The sequence below is a fragment of the Mastigoproctus giganteus genome, chromosome 13 (genome assembly GCF_048544385.1).
Source record: "Mastigoproctus giganteus isolate SK-2022 chromosome 13, ASM4854438v1, whole genome shotgun sequence".
NCBI lineage: Eukaryota > Metazoa > Arthropoda > Arachnida > Uropygi > Thelyphonidae > Mastigoproctus > Mastigoproctus giganteus.
This window is the reverse complement of record NC_143587.1, coordinates 49,609,587-49,637,401: the sequence shown is the minus strand read 5'-3', so window position 1 is coordinate 49,637,401 and position 27,815 is coordinate 49,609,587. Positions and strand designations below refer to the sequence as shown.

Below are 27,815 nucleotides of genomic sequence, written 5' to 3'. Positions count from 1 at the left end.
AAGGTCATGAGAGATAAATAACGTATTTCTGGTTTAAAAAAATAATAAAAATACAAGTACAGTAAATATTGTGAATGAACTTTCGCACCCTCGCATACTGTTTTCTCTGTTTGTACACACTGTAAGACGGGAATGCTGCATTTCAGGAGCGAAATCTAGTAACAAGATAAACCACTGATTTCAGTTACCAATTATGTTCAGAATTTAGTAGGTTGCTTTCAGTGTACTTAGAATCGCTTCAAGAAACTGTCCACAAGTAAGAGATTCACTATATATAAATATATTAATTCCTTCTCTGAGAAGTTCACGAGGAAGGTATATTGGGTTTACGCTAAATTGATATTCACAGCAGAATATAAAAAGAGTAAAAATATGGTTATTTTTCTCTGTTTTCTTTCATATGTTTAAGCCAATTTAGCTTTGAACAGTGAAATGGCGTGAAACTGGAGTTGTTTATGATAGATGTCGGGTCATCCAATCAACAAGACAGAGAGGAAAAGCAAATACTACAAAGAAGCAGTAATTTATCAAATGTAATTTTTTTTTACGTGGACTTATCACACACTTCCGTTCTCACGAACACGGACACACAGAACGACATTAGTCACTAATAATGCAGCATCCGCTTCCAGTGGTTTTAGGCGCACGGTCTCGACTTCGGGGACATCTGCCATCATCACATGTCACATCTGTCAGTGGTGGAGCTCTTCCGCAACTATTTATGGCTTTTAGAACGCCAGTGAGGCGTCTGGGTAAAGTCCTGTGTGAAATGACACGGAAGACGTTCAATTTTTTAGGAAGGGGCTGCAAGTATGACCTGGAAAATGACCACCAAGCAGCGAAACGAGTTTATGTTATGAGACATTTTAATTCGTAGTTCTTTTGTTAGGCTAACGGGACGTTCCAGAGAACTGGCGTGCAAGAGATGGAGATGCTGATGACGGATGACTTGATGGTCAGCGTGGCGACGTCAAAGCAGCGTGGGGAGTTCCGTGGACGAATCCGTCAACGCTTGTATACGGAGGCAGTACTAAATGGTAAGTGTCGCCATCGACAGCACCCCTTTCCAAATTTAGATTTCAGGTCAATGACCCCGTGTATGGTAGCAATTGCTAGAGCGGAATTTCGGCGGTTGACGGAAAAGTCAAGTTTTATGGTGTATGTTTTCTTTGCGTAGTGTAGGTTCCTTATTTGGGGATATGTGTGTGTGCAGGAGTTCTTAACTGAACCTCACACTGCTTAGGCAAAAAACTTGTGTATTCTGTAATACCTATAAATCTCCACTTTTCTTTAGCGGTTGGCGAGATGTTTGACAAAAATTAAATAAACGGGCGAAACATCAGTAAAATGTTTTATACTTACATTTAATTACTTTTGCACGAAATTTCACCTTTAATTAGTATTCTAACGATCTTTATTTTATTTTAAATATTATATTGGTTATAATTATAATCCAATAGCTGCTGGTTATTATGTCTTTACTAATTAATTTTTAATTTCAAAAAATAGCAAGGGCTTCTGCTTAAGTAACTCACCTCACTAACTGTTCAATTGGGTTCAATGGTCATCTATATGCATACTTTACACACGCATATACATAACACACACACTTATTTTTGTAATCATCTAACCCAACAAGAAGTTCTTGCTATTCTTTAATAATTTTAAAATTATATTAAATCTATTACATACTGTATTATACGTTATAATACATATTATACGTATATTTTATTATATATTTTTATTTTAATTAAAGTTTAATTTAATAAATATGATTTAAATTAAAATTTCTAAATACATATATATATATATATATATATATATATGAATTTCTAAATACATTTTTATATACTGTATATATATATATATATATATATATAAATGTATTTAGAAATTTCAGTTTAAATCATATTTATTACATTAAACTTTAATTTAAATAAAAATATATAATAAAATTTATAGATTAAAGATTTATAGACCTATATCTGGAAACGTCAAAAAGATCAAGGTGAAAACTTTCCTCTCTAATGTAAAATTTATATTATTAAAAATAATAAGATGTAGGATTAATAAGCAATATTTTTAATTTAGTAACACTAATTAATTGAGAATTTCAAAAAAAGTGACATCTGAAGATCAGCTTCTAAAAATCCCCCTCCATCAGGTAAACATCATGGTTTTGAAAATTTCACCTACAGCCGATTTAATGAACATCATTTAACATACCGAATCGCTGTCGCAGGGAAAAAATGCAACATTTTAATTGATCGTAAAAATTATATTTCATGTAATGTTTTGTTTAACAAAATAAAACTTCTATGCCTGTACCCACGAGAACTTAATAAAGATACAGAAAAACAAACAGACCAGAAATTACCATCGTTTTTATGGGATTAAATAATTAATTTGCCAGAATGGCAATGCCAGATGCACAGATCCAATGAATACGAGTGTACCCTTCATAAATGACAGATATTTTGAACAAATACTCTAACATAGCCATTAGAAGTAAGTTACGAGTTAATAAAATTAAATAGTCAGTGAATTTTACAGCATTACTGAATTTTATGTAACATAATGAGTTAGATAAATATGATTTCATCATTCAAAGTATGACTTTTTTATCTTTATTATTATTATTTTCAATTTTTTCGCTTTTATTATGTAGATGCATGGCGTAGATTTACTGGGATGTTTAAATTATAATACACCTAGTCCCTTTTAAAGGGTAGCTAAAAGTTCCAAATAAAATTTTGTAACATGAAAATTTTCACAGGAACGTCCTTCAGATCAATTTAAATTGAACATTCAAATAAATATTCAATTTTTAAATTAATTGGAATATTTATTTAAAACCGAATAACAGGTCAACTTGAAGTCTACTTAAATGTTTCAGCAATAGCTTGAAGCTTAGATTAAAGATTAGAAAAAATTATTAATTATAATAAATTATAAGTGCCCTTTCACGAGGATTATTTTTACTTTAAAATTTCATTTTAACTTATCCTTCGTTCAACGCAAGGCAACCACTCAATTTTATAGATGTGCGTTTCTAATAAAACATCTAATGAATATCTGCTAATTTATTATATTTATCAGATTATTATTTAAAAAGTTCTAAGATTCTAATTATTTTCCCGTATACTCTCCGTGATATTCTAATGCTTGCATATTTACCTAACAGTCTAATGACTTAATGAAACATGCAAGCAAAAGATGACTTATCTTGTGTCTGTATCCACTCCTAGAAATTCCGATCCTTCTCTCTGGGGGAGGAAATAGTTCAGTTGCTGGAATGGCATGGCTTTCGGTAGATAAAGACTGTATTCTTCATTACCAAGTGTACGTGGCAGGCTTTGACAGAGACTCTGGAGGGCAACGCGAGCGCCATCTAGTGGAACTACTTGAAGTTCCACCCAGAAGCCACGAGATGCCGCAACAACGAGTTCTGAGAAAATTTGATGGTGAACAGGTAAATATTTGAAAAATAATAATAATAACAATAATAATAATAATAATGATGATAAAAATTAATAAAAAATTCACCCATAATGTTAACCTTTAATCCTTTAGCATTTAGAACAAAATATACTTTAGAGTGAATTGAAATCCTCTGTAGGAAAAGTGAAACATCAAAAATGAACATTATCGATTTCCCAAGGAAATAAAACAATATTTACTCAGTGCTACTCTTGAGGTCAAAAGTAGAGGATGACGTATTGCAGTCAACGCTAAATGATGCACGTTGATTCCAATCTGCACAAATGCAGAAATTGTAGAAGCTGTAGTTATTTTCAGACTCAGCACTAATTGAAAACACAAGTCCAATATAATGGACATATGATCAGAATCACAGCCGTTTAGAAGAAAAGAAAAATAAAGTAGGATGATTCGTCAGTACAAAATCGAGGTAAGCTATACTTCATGTAAACAGGAAAGGAAACAATCGGAGTGAAATCATCAGAATATTACACATTCAAGAAATGTTTTCCGAAAGGCGAGTAAAGCTTGAACTGAATCGAAGACGTTACGAAATGAATTCAAAATTGAGTGAACATCGGTGTTAACGCCGAAATTCACTTAATTTTGGTCATTCCACTTCGTCCCCTCAAGAGCCCTGTATTAATTATTCATAAATTTCAGTCTGTCTCACTATGATCCGAAGGTTGTACATAAAACTGATTAAAAATGCTTAAATAATAATTTTTAAAGAAAGTTTAATTTCTCTATATGGAATCCAATAAAAACGAAATTTTGATCCTTCTGGAGTGGGACAACACAGTTTTTCGTTTCAGTAAATTTAATGAACTTGTGATTTACATTCTTACAGGCAGAAGATGCCGCGGACGACTTAAATGCCAGGACCCTTGCACATTTGCACTCGGGCAACGCCTATCTTCTAGTAACATCTAAAATTCCAGGTCGTGGAAAATCAGTAGAACTAAAGGCCCGAATCAGTGAGGTAATTTCTCTAAATGCTAAAATTTAATTAGTTTGTGATTTTGTCGAATGTGATTTGGCAAGCACTGAATGCCCTTACTCTTACATTATTTTACCATAAAGGGCCACTGATCAGCCCCTCTCCCCGCTATATTCCAGCTGCAGGGCTTCTTACGAAAAGCATTATTTCATTTTTTTAATAAATTGAAATATATATACATATACTGTATATGCTTGTAAATTGTAAACAGCAAGGAGTGTCACTAACTAATAATAAAAAATCAAGCTTAACGCACACTATTTTCATAACGTGTATTGAGACACAGAATGAAAACAAAAACTTTTTATTAAAAATATTTTTAATATCAAGTATGAGCTTCATGGGGTGTAGTCAATACCGAACATTTTCTGCACATTTAGACACATATATCAAAAATTTTCAGAAAATGTTCTGGACTTACTGAGGACAGCCTTACGGGAGAAGTGGAATCTTGCTCCATTTCTCCCGTAAAGCTGCGGCTATTTCTCTGCTTTCTGCTTGAACCAGGCGCCTTGTTCTGGCTCTCAACTACTGAACATCTCAAAGGTGTTTAAATGGATTTCGATCTGTGCTCTGGCCTGAAATATCAGGTTCATCATAGTATTCTTCTCAAACCACTGTTGCACTGAATGTGCTTTGTGATACAGGGCGTTTCACACTGATACGAATACGGCTTCTCTCCAGAAAATTTCAGCATTAAAAGTAAAGTAAAATTGTTCGGAAATCAAAAGTAAACAAAAACTATTATATTAGGGTCACCCGGTAAGTTATTACCTATACCCATGTGCATTGTGTCTGTAAATTGCGTGTGTTCTCATGTCGATTTTCCTGTTTTGCTGGACGAAAAACCCCAGTTTCTGGGTGGAAAAAACATTGCTATCTACGCCTCAGACCAACTAACTCAGCCAAGGAGTGAAAAAAAGCCCATAAAAGTTCCTCGCGTCATCGACAGGATTCGAACCTGGGTCTTTTCCACCCGGTGTGGGGAGAGTAGTGACGATATCACTGTGCTACCGCGCAGATATCAAAAGTGGACAGTTCAGTTCATGCGTTCACTGTTGACAACAAGTGGGTCAAGTCCAAACCACGAAAACTAGGCCCATGCCATCACACTATAACCGCCACCAAACTCCATTGTACGCGACTATGGCAACCCATTCCATGAAATGTTTTTCTGATGCTTGTTAGTTCTACACTTATATCAGCTGTCAACTATTTCTCGAGTCAGCTTATTAAGGGTGTGTTTGCAATTTCCTCTCGCCATATGTGTCAACTGTTTTGAGAGTCATTAATAGTGATTTACCTTACTGAAAATAGTGATAGTGATCTACCTTACTGAAAATAGTGATAGTGATTTACCTTACTGACTAAAAATTTATTTATTCATTTATTACTATTGACCGGGTCAGTGCCTTTGCACCATGTTTTGTTCCTAGTGAACGGTCCAAGTCGATAATTGGCATCGTTTTAATTGTATCTCATATTGTAGATCCCTTCACAACGAGTGGCCGCCGAGGTATCGCACTGCTTTGAATAAGTAACGCTTCACCAATGGAGAAGACTAATGTTACTTATTCTCGGCGGATACCACCACCCAGACGGCACCGTTTCGAATCTTGTTGGCTTACTCATCAGTGGGTGGGCAGGTATCCTGTTGTTGCAATAGTGACAATTAAAACGATGCGAATTATTGACTTGGACAGTTCACTACGAACAAAATATGGTGTAAAGGCACAGACCCATTCAATGGTGAATCTTAATCGTAGTCCCATGCTTCATGTAAAATAACTGCCTTAGTTTATACCATAACGGGGTTGTCACTATTGCAACAACAGGGTACCTGCCCACCCACCGATGAGTAGGCCAACAAGCTTCGAAACGGTGCCGTCTGGGTGGTGGTATTAGCCGAGAATAAGTAACATTAGTCTTCTCCACTGGTGAAGCGTTACTTATGCAAAGCAGTGCAATACCTGGGTAACTCGTTGTGAAGGGATCCACAATATGAGATACAATTAAAACGATGCCAATTATCGACTTGGACAGTTCACTACGAACAAAAAAGGTCCAGACACTGACCCGTTCAATAGTGAATATTAATCGTAGTCCCGTGCTAAGTAATTCATTTATTACCTGCAAAGTAATTCATTTATTACGTGGTAATCGGTAATCAGTTATCACGCCTCTCGTGGAGGGATCTAGGTCCTTTTTTCTTCCCATCCTGTTTCACTTACATGTCACTGTACACCTTTCACATTTTACTTTTAACTGGTATTGCCAATTACCTGTCGTGTGAACTCTAGAAGATAGTGTATATGCACATAGATTTTTCTATAATCACTTTCTCTCCCTACATTCATATTTCAGAGGAACGATTATTTACTTGTTTTGTAAAAATGCCATTTAAGACAATACTTGACTGATTGATTTATTCATTAATCAATAAATTTTTCTTTCAATTAATTGACTTAAAATCCAATAAACTGAAGGTAAATTATCAAAACATGTCTAATGCCAGTGAAGTGTTCAGACTTTGAATGTATTTCCAAATATTTGGATATTACCTGGGTGAAAAGTAATGCAACTCAAAAAAACTTAAAAAAACAGAAGCTTGAAAACTAAAAAAAAAAAATAATAATAATAAATAAATACAATTCACCCGACTATTTTATTAACTGTGTCATCCAAATTGTACTGTAGTGACGTCTCGGGCAGCAAGAGCACCTTTAAATGAAATTTTATAATGCATGCAAGGTAAAGTAAAGTAATTCTGAATATTAATAATTTTCGTGTTGAATGTGATATGAACAGGAAATGTAACAAGAAATAAATGGATTGGCCTATACAGTGTCCTGTTGTATAATTATCGGAAACAAGTAAATTATACATATTTGTTAAATTTAATTTCAACAAAAATAACTAAATAAGTCACAAATAAATCACCCTTACTTGATAAAAGTTGTTTTTGTTTTTTTTATCAAAAAAAAAAAAAAAAGAATGGTTACAAATCGAAATAAGCTTGAATTTATAAATAACCTATTTTAAATACTCCTATTTGCCGATTAAATGATTGTCAAAAAAAGGATTATTAATTACTCACCATACTTAACTTCTAAATTATTTATGAATTTTTTTGCTGACTGGAAATATTATTAATTATAACAATTAAAATGTTTGAAATTGAACTAACCTGTAGATATTAATTAATAAATTTTAGCAACAAACTTCCTCAGAGTTACCAGTATGGGAATCCATGGAAGAATACAAATACTTTCAATACACTGGGATTCAAAATACATCTGTTAAATATCTCTTAATACCAAAGAAAGCCAATGCCTTACAAAGTCTACCTGTCATTACCTTTCAGATTCCCGTGCCACAGAATTGTCTTCCGCGTCATAACAACGCACTGTACTATCCTAATGGCCAACCTTACCAAGAAGATGGTTCAAACGACATTTATGACACGGATACTATTCATAAGTGTTTCTACGAAGGAATGGTATTTGAAGATGGCGTCCAGTGGAAGGGAGAGCATGAAGAATGTACCATGTGTTCTTGCCAGGTAAGTATCTTCTCAAAAATGCTTCTAAAACAGCTTCCAAATGAACGTATATATCAAAGGGCGGAGACTGCATCACGTCCAAAGGTGAATAAAGTCCAATAAATTTAAAACCATTTCGTTAAAATTGTTACTACGATTTAATATTTCTGTTTCCTCATCACCGATCACTGTCATATTTTGTAAATGTAATTAAAATTTCGAAATATTTTCTATTACACCCTGGCCTGGCCATATCCTAATTACATAAACACTTACTTTATCAATATGAACGCTCACGACGTTTTAAAACTAATAATTAATAACGTATAACTATTTAATAACTCGAAAACTTAAATCAACTTAAAATAATACTGTATAGACTCTCTTCAACTCAGGTTAAATCATAAATAGCAATACTTTTGCTTTATTTTTTAATCGTTATACAATATTTAATTCATAAGGCTAACAATATAACAAAATTACGGTGTACACCAGCTTGAATACCCTTCTAATTCCTGGCTGTATCGAAAAATTTGTAAATTACAAATTTCAGTTTAATGAACTAAACAAATACAAGATTATTACAAAATATCCTTACAACTTCAAAAATTTATTGTGAGGCAACTACACGTAGAAGAAAGGCGTTTCATGCACAAAGTAAATGAAATCTTTGTTTTTCTGTTTTTCTTCTTCCCAACAAACAGGGATTCGTCTTACTTCAGAAAGTGGTGTTCTGTATTCCTGTTTTACAGTTGTAATGGAGAAAGTCTGCTACATGCCTTGTTTCATAAAACCGAATGCAGAACCCAAAGAAGGACATTCAAGAAAGAATCGCCATCTTGCGCTACGATTTAGTCGTGGTAAAACAAATTTGAAACACTGACAATAGGTCAGGACACCAACTAACCATTAAAAAAACACTGAAAAATATTCGCGCCAAAGTTTTCCTTAACTGTCCATGCAAATCAACAAGTCGAAAATTAAGTGGTGTCTCTCAGCTAACCCTTCCATTGATTGTGAACATTATAAGTAGTTTTGCAGATGATAGTACATTACATTCCACTTTCCAGTTTGACAAACCCTGCTCTGCGCAAACAGCTAGAGCTCGAATATCTGCCAGGGTTACTTTAAATACTAATTTCCTGGAAATTCTCCAGTAGGGAGAAGAAAAGTGAACTTCAAACGTTATAAAACTTTGAAGCCCGATATAATAACATTAGAGTGGGAATCACTTTTAACTCTATGACTTCCTTTCTTTAAAACTCGGACTTTCTCCAGTCCAAATATCCTAACAGTTAGGTAATTTTCCTTTGTGATTTTAATGTTCACAACTTCAGCTGGCTTCACTTTACTACTTACACGGGCCAAGCTTGTTGGGATGTTGAGGCTTTTTTCCATTACTAACGAACTCGCACAGATTGTTCATTTACCCACCAGAATAACAGACGACCCTAACCACACATCCAACTCCCTTGATCATTTTCTCACAAATAACCCTTCCAAGTACATGGTCGAGATGAGTTTCCTCTAGGCACTGCAGAACACAACTTGGTGATGGTCTCATCTCTAATGGAGCCTTTCTCTCTTCGCCATTCTCAGCCTAGTGTTGCCTGGCATTAGAAGAATGCAAAATGGGATGATGTGCGAGATTTTTATTCTTTTTTTTTTTTCCTTGGTTGGATTACTGTTTTAAATCTTATGACAATTTTAGCTTAGATTGTGTCGGGAAAATTATTCTTATAGAGATGAAATTCTTTATTCCATTCCACCTTAAAATTTCTACCTTTCTTTTAACATTAGTTTTCCAATAAATGTCCTAAGGCTATTCAAAATACAAATGTTGCATATTGCAATTGGCTTGCATACAAATCTTCTCCAGGTCCATTTTCTGTCTATACCAAAGCTCGCAACAACTGTAAAGCAGTTATTAATCAATCCAGGCTAGATTTTGAACAGGCTAAGAGTAGAAAGCTTACTTCTTGTCTAAACAATAGTCGAGCATTCTGGTCTCCTACCAAACTATTGGCCCCAACATTTGCTCGTCTGTACTCCCACCTTTGTTAAATCCTGATGGTTCTACTGCCACCTCAGCTAAAGATAAAGCCGACCTACTAGCATCCTACTTTTCTTCTAACTCTTATATTGACGATCTTATAAACCACCTTATACCATTCCCAGTACAATCAAATACATATTTATGAAGCACAATTTATTTTATGGTATTTAATAATTGATTGGTAAAAAGCACTCAGGTAAAAGGAAATAGGTATCTCCCTCCACTCTTGGCCAGGATTGGGCCCTGCAAGAGATGGAACACATACAATTTCCCAAGTACCATGTCCTAATCAAAATACACATGTATGAAGTACAAAATATTCTAAGGTAATTATTAATAGATTAGTATAATGCACTTAAGTAAAATAAAATAGGAATCTCATTCCACTCTTGGCCAGGATTGGGCCCTGCAAGAGATGGAATACACATATTTGCCCAAATGCCATGTCCTCATCAAATACATATCTCTGATGTATAACAATGTTAAGACATGTGTGCTCTCCGCCACCCATGGACAGGATTTGGCCCTGCAGGGGGGGGGGGGATTGGGAGCATATATGTCTCTGAATACTATGTCTCCTTACAATAGAACAATTCCTGCTCACTCTTGGACAGGACTGGGCCCTGCGAGAGTTGGAGTATAAGGATGCCCAGAACTAAAATGTAATAGAAAATAAAACTAAGGGGTGTGCCCAGGTAATTGCTGAAGGGCCATTCCCTGACGCATTACCTGGCCACACTGAAAAACTGGACGGCAGGATGCCAAGCGTCCAAAGATTGCACCCACAGGACCGGCCTAGTCCGTGTCCACATTAGAGAAAAGTAGATCCTGGCTGCCTCCACGTGGCTAGGGATGGGAGTGGGGGGCTGGGACACAAACCTGCCCGCAGCCCCTTACTGCTAAATGCCAGGTGCCGGCTAACACACAACGCAAACACAACACTAATGCACACCTAATACAAACTTCATCTATCAGATGCAATTTTTTTTTTTTTTCTCTAAAAATTTATAATTTAAATGATTTTATTTTGAAATGACTTTTCTTTTTTTCTTTTTCTTTTTTTTTTTTTTTTTCTTCAGCCGGCAACTTGGCGGAAAAGCCTAACGAACGGCGGATATAGGGGAAACCCTGGAAGCCGCTAATAACTTACAAATACACTTTGAAGTACACGCTACTCAATACTTCCTGTGCTCATGGGCTTACTCCTATTCTGTGTCTTTTTACACTTTCTGATTTTGGTGTTTTTCTTTTTCTGCTTAGAAATTTGCTCATATATAGCAAGTTCCAAAAAAAAGGATGACAACTCCCATCCATCCGATTCTCGTCCCATTGCACTTACTTCTACTCTTTCTAAAGTAATGGAGAAATCCATTACCAGAAATCCAAGTTAGCAGGTAATGGAGAAATCCATTACCTGCTAACTCCTAAACTGTCTTGAAACTTTCCATCTGATCAATGATCGCCAATATGGATTCCATCAGCGTCGATCCACTGGTAATATACTGGCTTACCTTACCCATCTATGGACAAATTCAATGGAAAAGTTTGTTGAAATTCAATCAGTTGCTCTTGACATTTCAATAGCTTTAGATTATGTTTGGCATAAAGGTCTTCTAAAGAACTTCCACCTTGTAATTGTGTATCCAGTTTTCTCTCTGACCGTTCACTGCGGGTGATTGTAGATGGCTCTCTGTCTGATAACGTCTCCATTAATTTTGATGTACCAAAACGTTCATTTCTCGCTGCCACTATTTTTCTCTCGTATATTGACCTCCTTCCATTGACTGAAAATCCTATCCACAGTTTTGCTGATGATAGCACATTGAGCTCCACCTTCTATTTTGAGAAACCTTGCCTACACAAACAGCTTCAACTTCTTCAATATTCACTGTTCAATTCCTTGAATGTTGATCTCTAGGTAATTCTCCAATAGGGCAAAGATAACTTGGTTAATTTCAATTGCTCTAAAACTAGTCCTGTCATATATCTCACAAAAAAGGATTCGTCTGCTCCTATGCTTATCTTCGATGACACTCAGATTTCTAGACAAGATTACATATCTCTGTTAAGGATTACCTTAACTTTTATTCTGAACCTCTCTTTCTTTTTTACATCACAAAAATTGTGATGTAAAAAAGAAAGAGAGGTTCAGAATTAAGTGCTTCTATTTACAGAATTATGTGCTTCTATTTAGAAGCACATCACAAATATTGCTTCCCCCAACTAAAAAACTGGGTTTTCTCTTCTGTTCTCAGTGATACTTTTCTTCTAAATAGTTACTCACGCTGTACAAATCTCAAATCAACCCTACTATGGAATATTGTTCCTATATCTGGGTTGGTGTCCCTCAATCCTCTCTCAAGTTTCTAGACTCCATTAGAAAGATGATAGTCAAGTTAATTAACGACCCAACCATTACAGAGTCTCTAAACTCTATGTTTCATACTCATTCTATTTTTGTTCATGCAATTTCTATAGATACTTCCATGGGCACTGTTGTGAACTGGTATCTAGAGTAATTCCCCCATTCTCTTCCAAAACTGTTCGAACACGTGCTGCTACCGTTCAGTATCCATTCACTGTATAATGCCAAACTCACAGAAACAACTTTTCTGCTTCTTCATTTATCCTATCTATTTCTATTTTCTGGAACAACCTCTCTTCACGCGTATTTCCTGGAATCTACAATCACAGAAATTCAAGTCTAATGTCAACAACTATCCTCTTTCATCTGCTCAACCTTCGAACCTACTCACGGTACTAAATACTATAAGTTCTAATGCCTCTCGTGTTTGGGGTTTTCATTAAAAAAAAAAAAAACTTTTACATATAGGGAATTTCTATATTGCACCGACAAAATTTTAGAAATAGTTCTATGTATCAAAACAAATAAAAAAAAGGTCCATATAAGCATGCGTCCGAAATAATTTCCTTTTCGAGTTACTGCTATTTTTTTTCGTGTTTGGAAAGTGATGATGAAACTGCTTTTAAAAAATCTAAAAAGTCGCAATCGAACTTTGCCAATATTATTTGGTATTCCTCTGAGTATTTTCTGGAACGTGTCATTTAAGCATGAGGCTTGCCCATAATTTCAGCGTGATTGCGGGTAACCAGCGGACCGCAGCATAGCAGAAAAAGGGATTGTGAATGGTAGTCCTCCACCATGCTCCCTGAGCATAAATTAACTGGATTTCTTTTTATGGGAACATTTTCAAAGATCAGTGTGTAAAAAATCAGTGTGTGTGTGTGTGTGGGGGGAGAGAGAGAGAGAGAGAGAGAGAGAGAGAGAGAGATCTTCGTCCCCACATCAAGACGCCTGAAATTTAATTCGGAACTAGCCTGAGATTTTTGAACGTTGTGTGCCAGCCAATATCGTGTCGACTTTTATGATGGTTCTAGGTCATTCTGGAAGTAAGATCCGTCATAAATCTTTTATCAGCACTACCAATATTGATTAAGTGCCCAATAAACGCTCTGTGATGCGTAATGTCAAAATTAGGCGCAAAAAAAATAATCTCCACTTCCTTTGAATAAAATAATAAAACACGTGTTTTATTATTTTACAAATAATAAAACAAGTGTCGCTATATTTTAAAAATATAGCGACTAAAAATGTTAATAAAAATTTCATAAAACAAAAGGCGTTCATCCAAAACTGAACAGAATATGAACAGAATCTACTTTCCACTTCTTTCAACCCAATAAGATAACCTATATCAATCTTGAATCAAGGCAGCGGATTGATATAAAAATGTCCCCACCAAGATGACCTATACTGCCCCCCCCCACCAAGAAGTGCTGTAATTTTTTTTTATCAGAACAGATACATATTACTGAGGGCATACGCGCGCGCACACACACACGCACGCACACACACACACACACGCATACACACGCACGCATACACACGCACGCACACACACACACAGTAAATCGATGTCTCTTTCCTTTAGGAAAGCTAGCTGAAAGTAGTATAAATTTGAACTTGTATTTGGGATTAAAAAATATTTTTTGGAAAAATGTCTTTATTGATAATTTTGATGAAAACTTGATAAAAAATAATTTTCGATCACTATCTAGCCCAACAGTACTTGGGGGGGGGGGGGGGAGCAGAGAAACGAATAGAAGTATGGTTCCAAACATAACTTCGACCATCCCCTGAAATAAACGAAACCTTTTCATCCAGAGGAGAGTCGAGACTGTGTTGATTAAAAGTATTGCTGGATTACTTCTTACTGTAGTAATCGAATATTTAGATCCGAAACGTAACCCTTTTATCCTCTAGTTGAATGAGGAACTATGCCAAATTTCTTGTACTGTTTCCTATAGGGTCCGAGCAGATAAAGAGCACTCTTTCAATATATATATATTAAATCGATGCAAAAATAAATAAGGGAAAAAATAATTTAACATAAAGATGACAAATCTTTTTTGTTGTTGTTGTAACATACTTCTGTATATATAACGTTCCTGTGTAGAGTCTACTGAACAGTAATATGGAAATTATTTTGTTTTGCAGAGAGGTAGAGTTGTGTGTGATAGGGTTGTGTGTCCTACACAGACCTGCCCTACTCCTACTACTCTACCAGGTGAATGCTGTCCAAGTTGTTCTGGTAAGTACTGTACTAGGCGAAAAAATCTATTAGTCAGTTTCAATAAAAAGGAATTTTAGGTGTTAGATAACACTGGTCTGCATTTTAAGAAAAGTTCACTGATGTTTTACTGCTGTCTGCGCATGTAGCACAGTGGTATCGTCACTGTCTTCCCCACACCGGGTGGAAAAGCCCGGTTTCGAATCCCGTCGATGACGCGAAGAAATTTAATGGGTTTTTTTTCATTCCGTGGCTGAGTTAGTCGGTCTCAGGCGTAGATAGCAAGATTTTTTCCCCAGAAACTCGGGTTTTTCGTCCAACAAAACAGGCAAATCGACCAGAGAACACACACAATTTACAGACACAACAATACACATGGGTATATGAATTAACTTTCCAGGTGTCCCTAGTTTGCTTAGTTTGATGTTTTACTGCTGATAAGAAATTTAAACTGCATTTTAATATGATCCCAAGGATCCTCCCTCACTATGGGAATGGCAAATTTCATACTTTCTTTTTACCACATTTCCACAATCGCAAGCCGTCCCCACACGTATGGCACAATTTATGGGGGAATCCACCTTTTATCTTAATCACCTAATTTAATTCCAAAATATGTAACGTATACATTTTTCACAAATTATGTTATAACCCTTTGTTTTGCACAACGTAGTTATTGGAAATGTAACAAAATATATTTGGATCGTTTATACAACCACGAGTTGCGACTGTCAAAGACAAAATATGAAAATCACGTTAGAAGCAAATACTGGTTAGCACAACTGCACTAGAAAACAGGTGAATACCGAAGAAATATTTCGCAGATTCGTATAGCTACCTGACTTGCAGGTCTCGACATATGTAACGACGACTGGGCACGTCTATACCTGTTAATCACAAAGGATATTAAGGCACATATCGCGTATGCGTGGAACGTATTTCTATGAAAACAATATAAATGTAAAAAACAATGTAAAAAAGCTGCAATTGTGATAGGTAAAAATGATTCGGATTTTTTGGAATTAGCCCTAAAAGTACACCCAGAAACATCAAAATCTATGCAGATCAGTGTAATCTAACAGATAAAATAATGTCATAGTTTGATGTCACCTTATGGAATTATCTTCAACTTTTCAAACGCACTTTTCATTTAAGACTAGAGAGCTGGTCGCAAGCTGAAATACAGAATTTCCCTCTCGGAAATTCTAGGTTTTTTTTCCCGAGTCGAAACTCGCTGCGTGCAAATCAGTGTAGAATATAATATTCAGGTATGATATTCCATGTCTAAATATTGTATACTGACCTTCGAAACATCTGAACTCAAACTAATAAAATACGAATAAGTAAAAGTTAAAATAAATATACAATAAAATTCGTTTAACACATTCCTTTTGTTAAACCTTTTTATTTCAAAATTTTCATCCTGTTACACGCAATATGAAAAACACAGTAATGTGTTTTACTTTTTATCATAAGAAGTTTCAGAGAAATCTGTTTTAAAACGTCTTGACTGAACTTAAAGAACTCAAAACGGAAAACCGATGGTGTACACCTTTCTTCATAATGGTTCCTCCAAAGGTTTAACTATTTATTCACTATTTTATCAAGCTGGGACTTAAGTATTTACTACAAAATATTTTTATTTTTATAAATATGCAAAGTAATACCTTACTTTGGGTAGAGTCAGAAATGTAATTCAGACTGTAGTCATTTCGCATTTTAGTTTTAAAGTTACAAGTTATATAAATAAATTGTTAAATAAATACAAAAAAAACGTAAGTTATTAAAAAATAAAAGGCAGAATTGGCATCTCAATGCATTTGAAGAAAACTAAACATGACCAATTCACCCTTCACTGCACTATTTTCCTGCAGAAGGCGCTGTTATCAGACTATGCAGCAACAATTAGGCGGGAAATGGAATTGGCAACAATTTTAGAGCGCAGACGTTAAGAAAGACGATAAAGCACGTAGAGTATTAAAGGAAATAAGAGAATCTCACTTTTATAATCGCCTATTGTTGAGAAACTAACGGAATACGTTATTGGATCCCTCCAATGTCTAAGTGCATTTACGGCGAATAACTGACGTCCGTGACTAACAGAGTCCCGTCTTTCCACCTCTTGAGGTGCGTTGTTCTCTGCATACTTCGCAATCTTCTGCTTGTCTGGCTAATTAAGAAGCCACCAAAAAAGTGCACTTGAAATCAACACATTCTGCCATCGGTCGTATTTAAGAGACGTTTCTATGGCGACATGCCAACATCCAAAGAGTGATGATTGGGCACACGAACAACAACGAGATGCGCTTGTTTAACACTGCCATCAGCTACGAGAGCCCCGTTGGTAATTTACTGTAGTTCTCTGACAATTTTGATGCCATTTCACCTGTCTGAGATGGGAATTGACTTTATATAAAGAGCGGGTACCTAATCGCCGCCGTTTGTTTGTTTGTCCTTCCATCTGTACATCATCACATACGATTACGTGCTTAGTTTAAATAAACAGTTCACTTTCTCCTTTCGTGTGAATATGAATTTCTTAGACCTCAAAAAGTGTCTAGGTCAGTATTTTCTCGGAATGGCGGGGGTGGTCAGACCTTGGTGACGTTAAGAAGTAAAAATAGTCTGCAAAAATAAACTATAATTACACACTTCTGAATGGAAATAAATGATCGAAATCCGGTTCTATTTTAATTAGAGAACGTGCCTCTAGTTTATCATAACGGATGCGAAAGGGGATGACTCCTTGTCAAAATTAAGTAATATCTAGTTTCATTCTATAAAACAATTCAACGTTTATTCAGCGTTGCTATTTTTCTTAAATAATATTTGTTATGCTAAAAATGCATAGCAATCATCCATAAATTTAATGGCATAATGGCTATCATTTATCGAACCAAAATCTAGTGAAAAAGTAGCAAAAGAAAATATCAAATGAGACTGATAGTGAAGCTGCATCTAGTCTCATTTTTTTTAAAATTAGGCACTTATCATGAACATGAACTAATGTCTACCCCATTTTTTTTCAGGTGAAAAAAGTGGTGTAAATACCTCGAGTGGCCAGTCTTCTCTTAGTTGTTACTTTGATGGTGACAAAAAGTATCATCTAGCAGGAACTAAATGGCATCCCTATATTCCCCCGTTTGGGTTCAGCAAATGTGCCCTCTGTAGCTGCGAGGTGAGTAAACATTTTCATTTAGCCATTTGGTAGATTATGAGAGAGAGAGAGAGAACAATAACTTTTATAGAATATTATGTAGATAAAAACCCAACAACTGCATAAAGAACACACACCTAGTAGCATAATTATGAATTATTGCAACATCGTCGCAATATAATCATAATGTAACCATAATCATTACTCCACAAATAACAGATGACCCAGTTGGTTATCTATTACTAGTTGGTGGCATAATTTTCTGCAAATATCTGGTATCTTTGTACCCGCCGCATAATCCTTGAGACAAAGTGCTGCTGCTGCTGCTGCCATTAAGTAGACTTACATAGGCTAAAAATGGGCTAAAAATGTTAATAAAACTTCTTATTTACAATGTATTTTCATCACTCCCAGCCATTAAAATATTGGAATCAAATGAAGTAAATATGTATAAATACACAACCTAAATTGTAGAATAAATTTCCGCCATACTCGACATAAAAACATTTCGTGTGTTAATCTCCGATCCTAGTAACGCCATCAAGCTGTGGCCCCAAATAACTGATAAAATTATCTGAGTTCTTCGCGTCCGTGCCTCGCCAAAATGCTGTCCTATGCACAGGCTAAGAAACTGTTGGCCATATAAACTGAGTAAGCTATAATACTCAAGTCCAACTGAGCAACCGTTTAAACTAGAAGTGTCAAACTCAGAGGTGCTCATAAGTTGCACAAATAGTTCTAGGGGAAATAGCGGACAATACTACTATGCACACCAAACAACACCATTGGCGTTACTGCGACAAATATATTAAATACAGTATTTTCATGTGCTTCCCCTCGTCCAAAGAAAGCGATTTAATGACCATCACTACTATGATGATTCATATAAATTATGAATTTTATTTAAATTTTATGTTAATGTAGTTCCTTTGAGTACCACCATTTATCATTATATGTTTAACACTCATCATCATCATCAGCCATTTTCAATCCACTGCAGGATGAAGGCCTCTCCAGCAACATTCCAGTTCCTTCTGTTTTGTGAAATGGCCATCCATTTGCTACTCACAAACTCATGAATTTCATCTGTCCATCTCTGTTGTTGTCTTCCAGGTTTTCTTCTAGCTCCTCTTGGGTACCATTCTGTTATTTTCTTAGTCCACCTATCATCTTGTCTTCGAGCTATGTATCCTGCCCAAGACCATTTTAGTTCTTTATTTTTGATAAGAATGTCCTTTACTTGAGTGTGCTGCCTAATCCATGTGTTTCTCTTCTTATCTAACAGTCTGATTCCCAATACAATTAGTTCTATTCTTCGCTGTGTAATTTTCAGCTTCTGTTCAGACAAATTGGGATATTGCTCCTAGGTGACTATATTTCCTGAATCCTATCCATCCAAAATTTATTCTTCTCTTGACTTCCAGCCATTTATCATTACTACAGCTAATGATTTGTCCCAGATAAGTATATGACTCCACTTTTCAATTGCTGCTCCTTCAATCATTATATCCCTTTCTGTGGCATACTTGTTCATCATTACTTTTGTTTTAGCCATATTCATCTTTAGTCCAAAATCCTTACTAACTCTGCATAACTGATTAAGATTTTCCTCTAATTCTTTGGGAATTATGACCACAATTTCATCTGCAAAATCGTAAATGGTTTAGGTATTCTCCTTTCATATTGACTCCTTTCTGCAACCAGTCTAATCTGAAAGCTTCCTCACGGGCAGCAGTAAACAACTTCGGAGATTTGTGTCTCCTTGTCGAACTCCTTTCTCAATTTTAAATTTGCTACTGTCTTTGTCTAGTCTAATAAAGGAGGTAGCATTTTCATATACAGATTTTTTTTCAAAATCATAATATATGGGGTATCTATGTCTTGTCTTTCCAGTGCCGGTGAGGAAGCTTGCCTTATGCTGTATGGAGTCAAATGCCTTTTCATAATTCACAAATGCCGGCCACAATGGTGTTTTATATTCATTTGCTTTCTCCATTAGATGTGATATTACGTGAAGGTGATCCATAGTTTCGAATCATGTCCTAAAGCCAGCTTGCTCTTTCGGTTGATTCTCATTAAGTATTCTTTCTAATCTCTTAGTAATGACCCAGGACCCTTGTGAACAACTTGTAGATGTGGGATAACAAGCTAATTGGTCTATAATTTCCAATTTCTGATTTATCTCCTTTCTTATGCAGCAAAACTATGATTGCATTATTCCACTCCTTAGGCGTCACGCCTAAGGAGTTTTTGTCAGTTGCCAGTTTTTGTGTCATGTCTCTTCCTCCCAATTTTAACAACTCTACTGTAACTTCATCTTCCCCGGGGCTTTCTGATTCTTCATTTTCTTCAGTGCATGTTCTACCTCATCAGGAAGAATATCGGGTATGTCGTATGTGTTGCTAATTTGCAATCCATCTTCCCCACTGTTGGCATCATTCCCCTGCTCCTTGTATAATTCTCTATAGTAGTCTTCTGCTATTTGAATTATGCCTTCTCTGCTGTTTATAAGTACACCATTGCTATTCTTCAGTTTCAGTATCATTTGTCTTTCTGTATTACTGCTCATGGCTGCTGATTTAAGTCCTTTGTTTTCCCTTAATGCTTGTTCTACTTTTCTTGTGTTAAATCTTCTTATGTCCTATCTGAGTCTCTTTCTAATGGCTTTGCATAACTGAGTACAGTATACTCAATTCTCTCTCTCCTTGTCAGCGTTTATCTTGCTCTTCGTTTGTTGTCTTCGGTTCATCATGACAAGTGTTTCTTGACTAATTTTTTTAACACTATTAACCTGTAAAGTTGACAACATTTGTGGTGGTGGGGGGATTAAGACAAAAATTTAGGCCGCCATTTGGCGGCCTAAATTATTACTACTTACAAATTATTGTGCGAAAATCCCTTAGCAACCGAAAAGGACTGAATATTTAGTTTTCCATGGATAGTTAATCTGCAGTGTACTTGAAGAATTTCGACTATGCTGTTTTACAGACAAATTGAGTAATTTGTCTTACAAATTACTCAATAACCTTTATTTAGATGTTTTCAAACCTTCACATTACAATATAATCACTGTGGTTATAATCATTGTCTCCCACACTGGGTAAAAAAACTCTGAGTTCGAGTCCCATCAATTGACGGTTGAAATTTTATGGGTAACTCGTATTTTTCGCACAGAAAACCGAGAACACCATTAACATAATGCAGTTATAGAACGGATACCTCAGAGCCTTAGATGTTTTGGCGCTTAACACACGTACACCTGACCCTTCTCATCAGAGAAGTCTGATAAATTTGCATAATTTTGTACCATCTAGTATATTGTACTAATTATGCTATAATGTACTATTTGCCCTTAGTTCCATACTGTACTATTGTTTCTTAATTCTATATTTTATGATTGTTTCTTAGTTCTATGTTATACCATTGTCTCTAAGTCCTATACTGTATTACCTGTTTCTAGTTTTATAGCGTACTATTATATCTTAGTTCTATATTATGTCTTAGTTCTATATTGTAATATTTTTCTTACTCGCTATATTTTGTATGTATTGTAACTTAAGTCATTCCTGCAATGTAAGTATTGAACGCAATTTTTTTTAATTTGAATAATTTTTTGTTTGAAAATTTAGTTTTTGTTTTTATTATATACATTTTTTGGGTAAAGATCTATAATTTACAATTTTCCTCTCCCACATAAAATTTATTTTTTCTAGATTAACCCCAATATGGTATTTACTAATAATTAAACCACTAATTGCTAGAGACCTGAGAAGTTAAGAATATAAAAACAATAAGAACTCATCACAACCTATATGTTGTGATGGGTTCTTACTGTTTGCTGAATTTAGTTACGTGCAATGAAGATTAATAATTTATTTAATATAGGTTAATAATATTCTTGGACCATTGTAATTTGAATCTGGAAATCGTTATCTGCGTTAAATCCTAATCTAAGTATGTCATCATTGTCAGCATTCGGCGTAAAAGCAAATACAGACGATAAATAAAACTTTTAGTTTCCTTTGACAGATTTGAAAAATCTGAAAAATATTTCCAGCAGTTCGAGCATAAGAGGCACGCGTGCATCGGCATAATTTTATATATATTAACATTGTGACAAAATTTTAGAACTTTTGGGCGGGGAGAATGATTCAGAATAATCCAGAATTACATGTCATAAATTCTACAATGGGCTCTTGACAACAACAGGAATCGAAAATATCCATAAGGTTTTTTTTTTTTTTAATTTCTAAATGTCCTCACTTCAATTCCAATACCAGAGAAATTCATGCAAAGCAACATGGTTACACTGAAATGCCTATGTGAGAAGGAAATCACATACTGTAGTCATTTATTTATTAAAATAAAAATATAATTTATTTTTATGTTAATTTTTTTAATTTATTTTATTTTAATTTTATTATTATTTTATTTTTTGGCTGGTGCAGCAAAAGCATCGGGCTTCCTTGCACCACATGGCTAATATTAACTAATAAGTAAATATTTAAAATACCCACTCACAACCCAAACGATGTAAATTCGTACAATAAATATATCTTAAAAATGCGCATGGACGTGCCATTCTGTAAGCTTTTCGTGTTTTCGTCGAACATTTATTTTTACCGGACGTATTTTGGACTTGTTTTCATACCGCTTTGAATATAAATCGAAATAAGTTTCTGTGTTATTTTAATATATTTTATTGGAATATTGTTTTTTTTCCATAACTTCTTATTTCCAATGAGAAAATAATAATCCTCTTGTCTCGCCAACCGTGGTTTGTTTTGCTAAACGCACTACTTTTCAGGCCATCCCCCACCCGCGGTTGACTTCTTGGAGTTGCTGTTAAACGGTAACTTATTGGTATCACGTAGCATACTGAACCAAAAAAATATTGACACAATATTGTGCATGGTGTCTAGGCATCTTTTATGCTTTGGTTTTATGGTCATTGATACCACCTTATCAGGTGGTATTGATACCACCTTATCAGAGGCCTATTTTCAGTGGTTCATGAGGTGAATAAATATGGCACCCAATAACTCTTTTGGAGTCTCTAAATCACTACTTTACACGACGATAAAGTCTATATCATTGTACCTTTGTATTATTTCGAAGAAGATTAAAACTCCAAAGCAATTGCTGTCGTTCAAAATCGACGCTCCAGATGTGTATGCAATCATCTCTTACAAACCATAAAGACGGAAATCAAATAACGTACCAATCCACAAATTCAAAGGTAGACTCGCCACAGCATATGCTCTATTGGGTACACGTTTGTTTCTGCATAATGTTTGGATATTTATGTAACAGCCTAAAATTGATTCACTTGCATCCTGCAATGAGAAAGCATACAAGAAACAATTTTCGACTGAGTTATTTACCTACGTTCAGTTGTGATATCACATTTTAATGACCTTCAGCTGATTGTCTTCTATTATTAATTTGTATGTTTAAAAATGTTATGAAAATAATCTGACCAAGAATGAAATTTAAATTACCATATCTAGCTTGACGTTTTTTTTTTTTTTTCGTTTAATATATACGACAAAATATCCTTTTCATTCGGCAAAATTATTAACACGTAATTTGCAGAATGATAATCCTCATAATTTTAATGGGCGACAATAATATATTTTTAATTTTATACAATATTAAAGCTCTAGTCTTATTATACCATATTTAAGCATATTTTGGCATATTTAACCATTTTTCGGAACAGACGCTGCATAAATCTAAGTTTCTGATGCATATAAATTCACTCTAGTCATGACTAATTTATTCTGTTTATTTTCGCTGCATGGATATGCTATTTTCTGTTCCTTATTAACTTGTGTGCTGTTTTGCATAAGTACCTAAGTGTAATTGACGACCTTGCTTTTAAACACTATTTATAAGCAGTTTAAAAAAATGAGGAAACTCTATCCTACTAAGAGACCACCCAGGTCGTATTTTTTCCCCATACTCATACATTTGGCGCCACTTTTGACATTCGGTGTCCATTACAGCGGTGATCATTCATAACTTATTTGCCATACGAAGGTGAACTGTCATTTGTGGTAATTGCTTATAGTGGCTGCAACAGCATCTCCATTTACCTTAAAATGCTGCGCCAGTTAACGTACATCTCACTGTAAAAACAGATTCTCTGTATAACTTCTACGCACTGAGGAGATATATATATATTACAGTAATGCGCAATATGACCACCTAAATTAAGCCATTACGACAGCCGCTACTTTATCTTGTCTTTTATAACGGTAGATAAATCACCTAATAAACAGAGTGCCTTGCTAACTATGCGAGGCATTCCAAGCCGTGAAGATAAGCGTACCAGGTAAAATCCTGTTTCATAATTTCAAGGAGGCAGCGCCGAGTATTTCACTAGACCACCTCGCTCATAAAGACAAACTCCTAGAGAAAGATTCCGATGACGCAAGACTTTCACCTTGTGTAAAACAATACACGACCTCCTAGTAAATATTACTCATGCAATTATGCTTGGCCTTGGATTGCAAACTATCATAAATGCTTCGTTTAACTATTTAAAAGGAGCGGATACAACAACAACCAGATTCTTTTTTTACTGTTGCTCATTAGTAAATCCATAATTCATGTTACAAAAATTGCAGAGGCGTATTTTTCTACTAAAAAAACTGCAGATCCTTGATTTTAAAAAATACCACACATCGAGCAGTGGGTTATGTTCTTAATTATGGCAAGAAACTCACCACGAATTATTCTACATACAGAATTTATAAAGTTCAAAATTATCTGGGAAATATACACTAGTTACCAAAAATATATAAACTCGTGAAAACTTTTGTTGTTTTTCTGTTCAAAATAGCTCATGAATAATGAATACAATAAGTGCATGAATCATCGTCATTATTTTACAAAACTGTGTACAAAATAACAAATAAATAATTTACAGGATGTAATATTTCTGTATACAGTAGTGGAGGAGTATCACAAAGTAGTCGGTAGTTCATTGTCAATGTATTATTCTTGATCGCTGTCTGACATTTTCTAGGCATTGATTCAACAAAGCTTTTAACGACTACTTTGATGGCGAGAATAAACCATGACTTGCGACTTGATAACTTCTTCTATTAGATAACAGAAGCGTCTATAGCAGTGTTTCCCAATTTAATTTGGCCACGGAACCCTTTCGTGATGTTTAAAAAATTATGGAACCCCAATAGTATTTAAAAAAATCAAATTTAATATAAACACAATAAAAATTTAAACATTTTTCTGGCGTACCTGCACTTTCACTTCGCGGATCTCCAGAGTTCTGTGAAGTGAAATTACATTCTTCATCGCCAAAATGACCATCCAACCCCACTTTCAATTTTACGAAACTCTCCGCCTCTATCGCCTTGGCAGGTAATTCATTCCAATGATCTACAGCAGGCTGCCCGAAGGTAAGAGATCCAGCTCTCTGTTACCCCCTAATATTTTATACGTGTTCCCCTAGTTCTTGTCTCAACTACCACTGAAAATATACCTCCCCTCGTTAATTTTACTGATCCCCTTCAGGGCCTTATATGCCTCAATTAAGCCCCCAAAGATATCAATATATATCGACGAATAATTAATTAATTAAAATAGAGCGTTTTGGAATGCAAGTGATTTGTATCTAGATATTCAGCACCAGGTAGCCTAATAAACCTGAAAACAGTCGAAATTAATAAATACTTTTCTCATTCGATTGTAATCAGATTAAACATGCTTTTGATATGTTTTTTATTGAATAAAAATGGGGAAAAAATCTTAAGTCCAATCAACTGAATAAATAAAATAACCGGACTTAGCACATCTTTCCTATTTTTATAACTGTAGTAGAGTATATGATGGAATTGATAGTGTGTTTGGTGTCAAGTGGCACCAGGGGTTTTCTCCATCTCCGGAATCGATAGCTACATTCAGAAATAAATCTGTGGCAATGTTTTCACACATATTACTTGCGAAAACATCGCCACATCATGTGACTGCTAGGAACCTCGAAATTACAAAATTTTATATACCGGTATTTTACATATGTTATAGGCTACTTGTATTACATAAAGTATTAAAGCATTTTATGTATATTTTACATCTGAAAATTCACAATTTATTGTTTATTTTTTTAAAATCCTCGTTATACATAATACTAAAAAAAAATGTACGAATTCCCCAAGGTGTAGCGGCTGTTTACTGACGTAAGCTACCGACCATCGCTGTTAGCTATTATTTCTAATTATGAAATCCTTGACCTTGAACCGTGAAGGAGCATTATTTCTCAGATTATATCATCTCTGTAATACTATCACACAAGTGACGCCTGAAAATATCTATAACAATTAGTAATATTCATAAATTAAATAATTATAAGGCTTCTTCGGGACTTATTCTAGCACATTTTCCTTTATTTATAGCCGGACACCTTATCGGTGGAATGCAAAAGAATCACTTGTCCTCCAATAACATGTCCCGAGAGGGAAGCATACAGAGATCATCCCCTTGCTTGCTGCAAGAAGTGTCCAAGTAAGTGAAACATATTCTAGTAGTAAGTTGGAACGAAATTCAGTGATGTTTGTTTTAAAAGAGAACTTTGCAATTAGACCTGATGAGATAAAGGGGATTGCGATTTCCGGTTGCACTGAGATGACACTAGATCAGTTTTAAGGAACCATAGCATTAACATCAATAAAAGAAAACCGATGCAAGAACCTATACTTTCTCAACAACAGCCTTAAAGTCACCTGGTTACATCCTGATATCTGTCCAACATTTCGTTAACTTTACATAAACTTTCTAGTTCCACAACGTCGGGTGGAACGTTGTTCCAACAGTTAATACCGTCAGGCTAAAAGAATATTTTCTTATATCCAGTGTATTTAAGTTAATTTAACTGTATACCCTCTAATTTGTGCCATCTGAGAAAGAAAAGAAATTATATATCCATATCATTTAATTTTTCTCAATCCTTCCGCAATATAAATGTTTCTAAAGTGATCGTAATGTATGACAAATAGCCCCATTTGACATGTTACAACTATCTCCCCACGACGTCATTAATGGTTAAATAATTCGCCAAGTTAATTTATAATATTAAAGTGGGAATAAATGCATGTTTTAATGCAGTAGTAGCATAATAAAGACTATTACGTCTAGTGCAAATTAGTGTATGCAGTGCGTTTCAGGCGCTTTCGAATTTTAGTTCTTAAATTAATTCAGTTTTTTTGTTGTTGTTTTTCTCTAATTAATAGAAGAGAACGATTATTTAAAGAAAATTTTTCCACGGTATTTGTTTCTGACCAGAGTAACTGTTTCAATTTACACAAAGGACGCTCATGTGGAAAAAGTATAAAAAGCCTATCTAAAGTCTCATACATGAAAATTATTCTTTGCATTGATTTCTTCTGTAACAATCTCAAAACAGCTTATCACATTAATTCTTTAAAACAAACACGTGTTTCCCTTATAGTCGCATTTCTCTCCACATGCTCCCAAAATAAATACTTAATCAGAAATTTCATAACTTTCTCTGCCATTGAAGTTCCACAGATCTCTAATTATCCATGTTACTATTGAAAACACTTTTGTAAATTGAAGAGAAATTTATAATCTCTCATAAATTTATACCTTATAATCAATAAAATACACGGTTTTTGGCAATCTGGACTCTTTCTTCCTTTAAATAACACTGGATAAATTCGATCAGCTCCTCGTATTATTTCGCATTCAATCGTGATAATTCGGTTTCACTGATCGCACAGCTGTCTAATTTCCAATACCTATTATCTAGAGTAGACTAGCATCATACCTGAAACATAACTAACACGTGAATAAAGACATTAAAAAATGACTTAGCTCATTAGCTAAAGTCAGTGATGCTATTCTATGCTGTTCTGTATGAGGCCCAATGTCATTAAGTTCGTTCCTTCTAGTGTTCAGATGTGAGAAAATCTCTTGACTACTGTACTTCGTCTTATTTGCCAACG

At 34.9% G+C, this 27,815-nt stretch overlaps 1 protein-coding gene across 2 annotated transcripts in view; it reads left to right on the top strand.

Moving 5' to 3' along the window:
* Positions 1-27,815, top strand: part of sog (chordin short gastrulation) — a 297,986-nt gene that overhangs the window by 248,974 nt on the left and 21,197 nt on the right. For both annotated transcript variants that reach the window (XM_090387991.1, XM_090387990.1), the window contains 7 exons: positions 890-1,037; positions 3,249-3,472; positions 4,331-4,462; positions 7,845-8,042; positions 14,597-14,690; positions 17,699-17,847; positions 26,247-26,355. In XM_090387991.1, the coding sequence (XP_090244117.1) occupies positions 890-1,037; positions 3,249-3,472; positions 4,331-4,462; positions 7,845-8,042; positions 14,597-14,690; positions 17,699-17,847; positions 26,247-26,355 (1,054 nt within the window). The remainder of the gene's footprint in view (positions 1-889; positions 1,038-3,248; positions 3,473-4,330; positions 4,463-7,844; positions 8,043-14,596; positions 14,691-17,698; positions 17,848-26,246; positions 26,356-27,815) is intronic.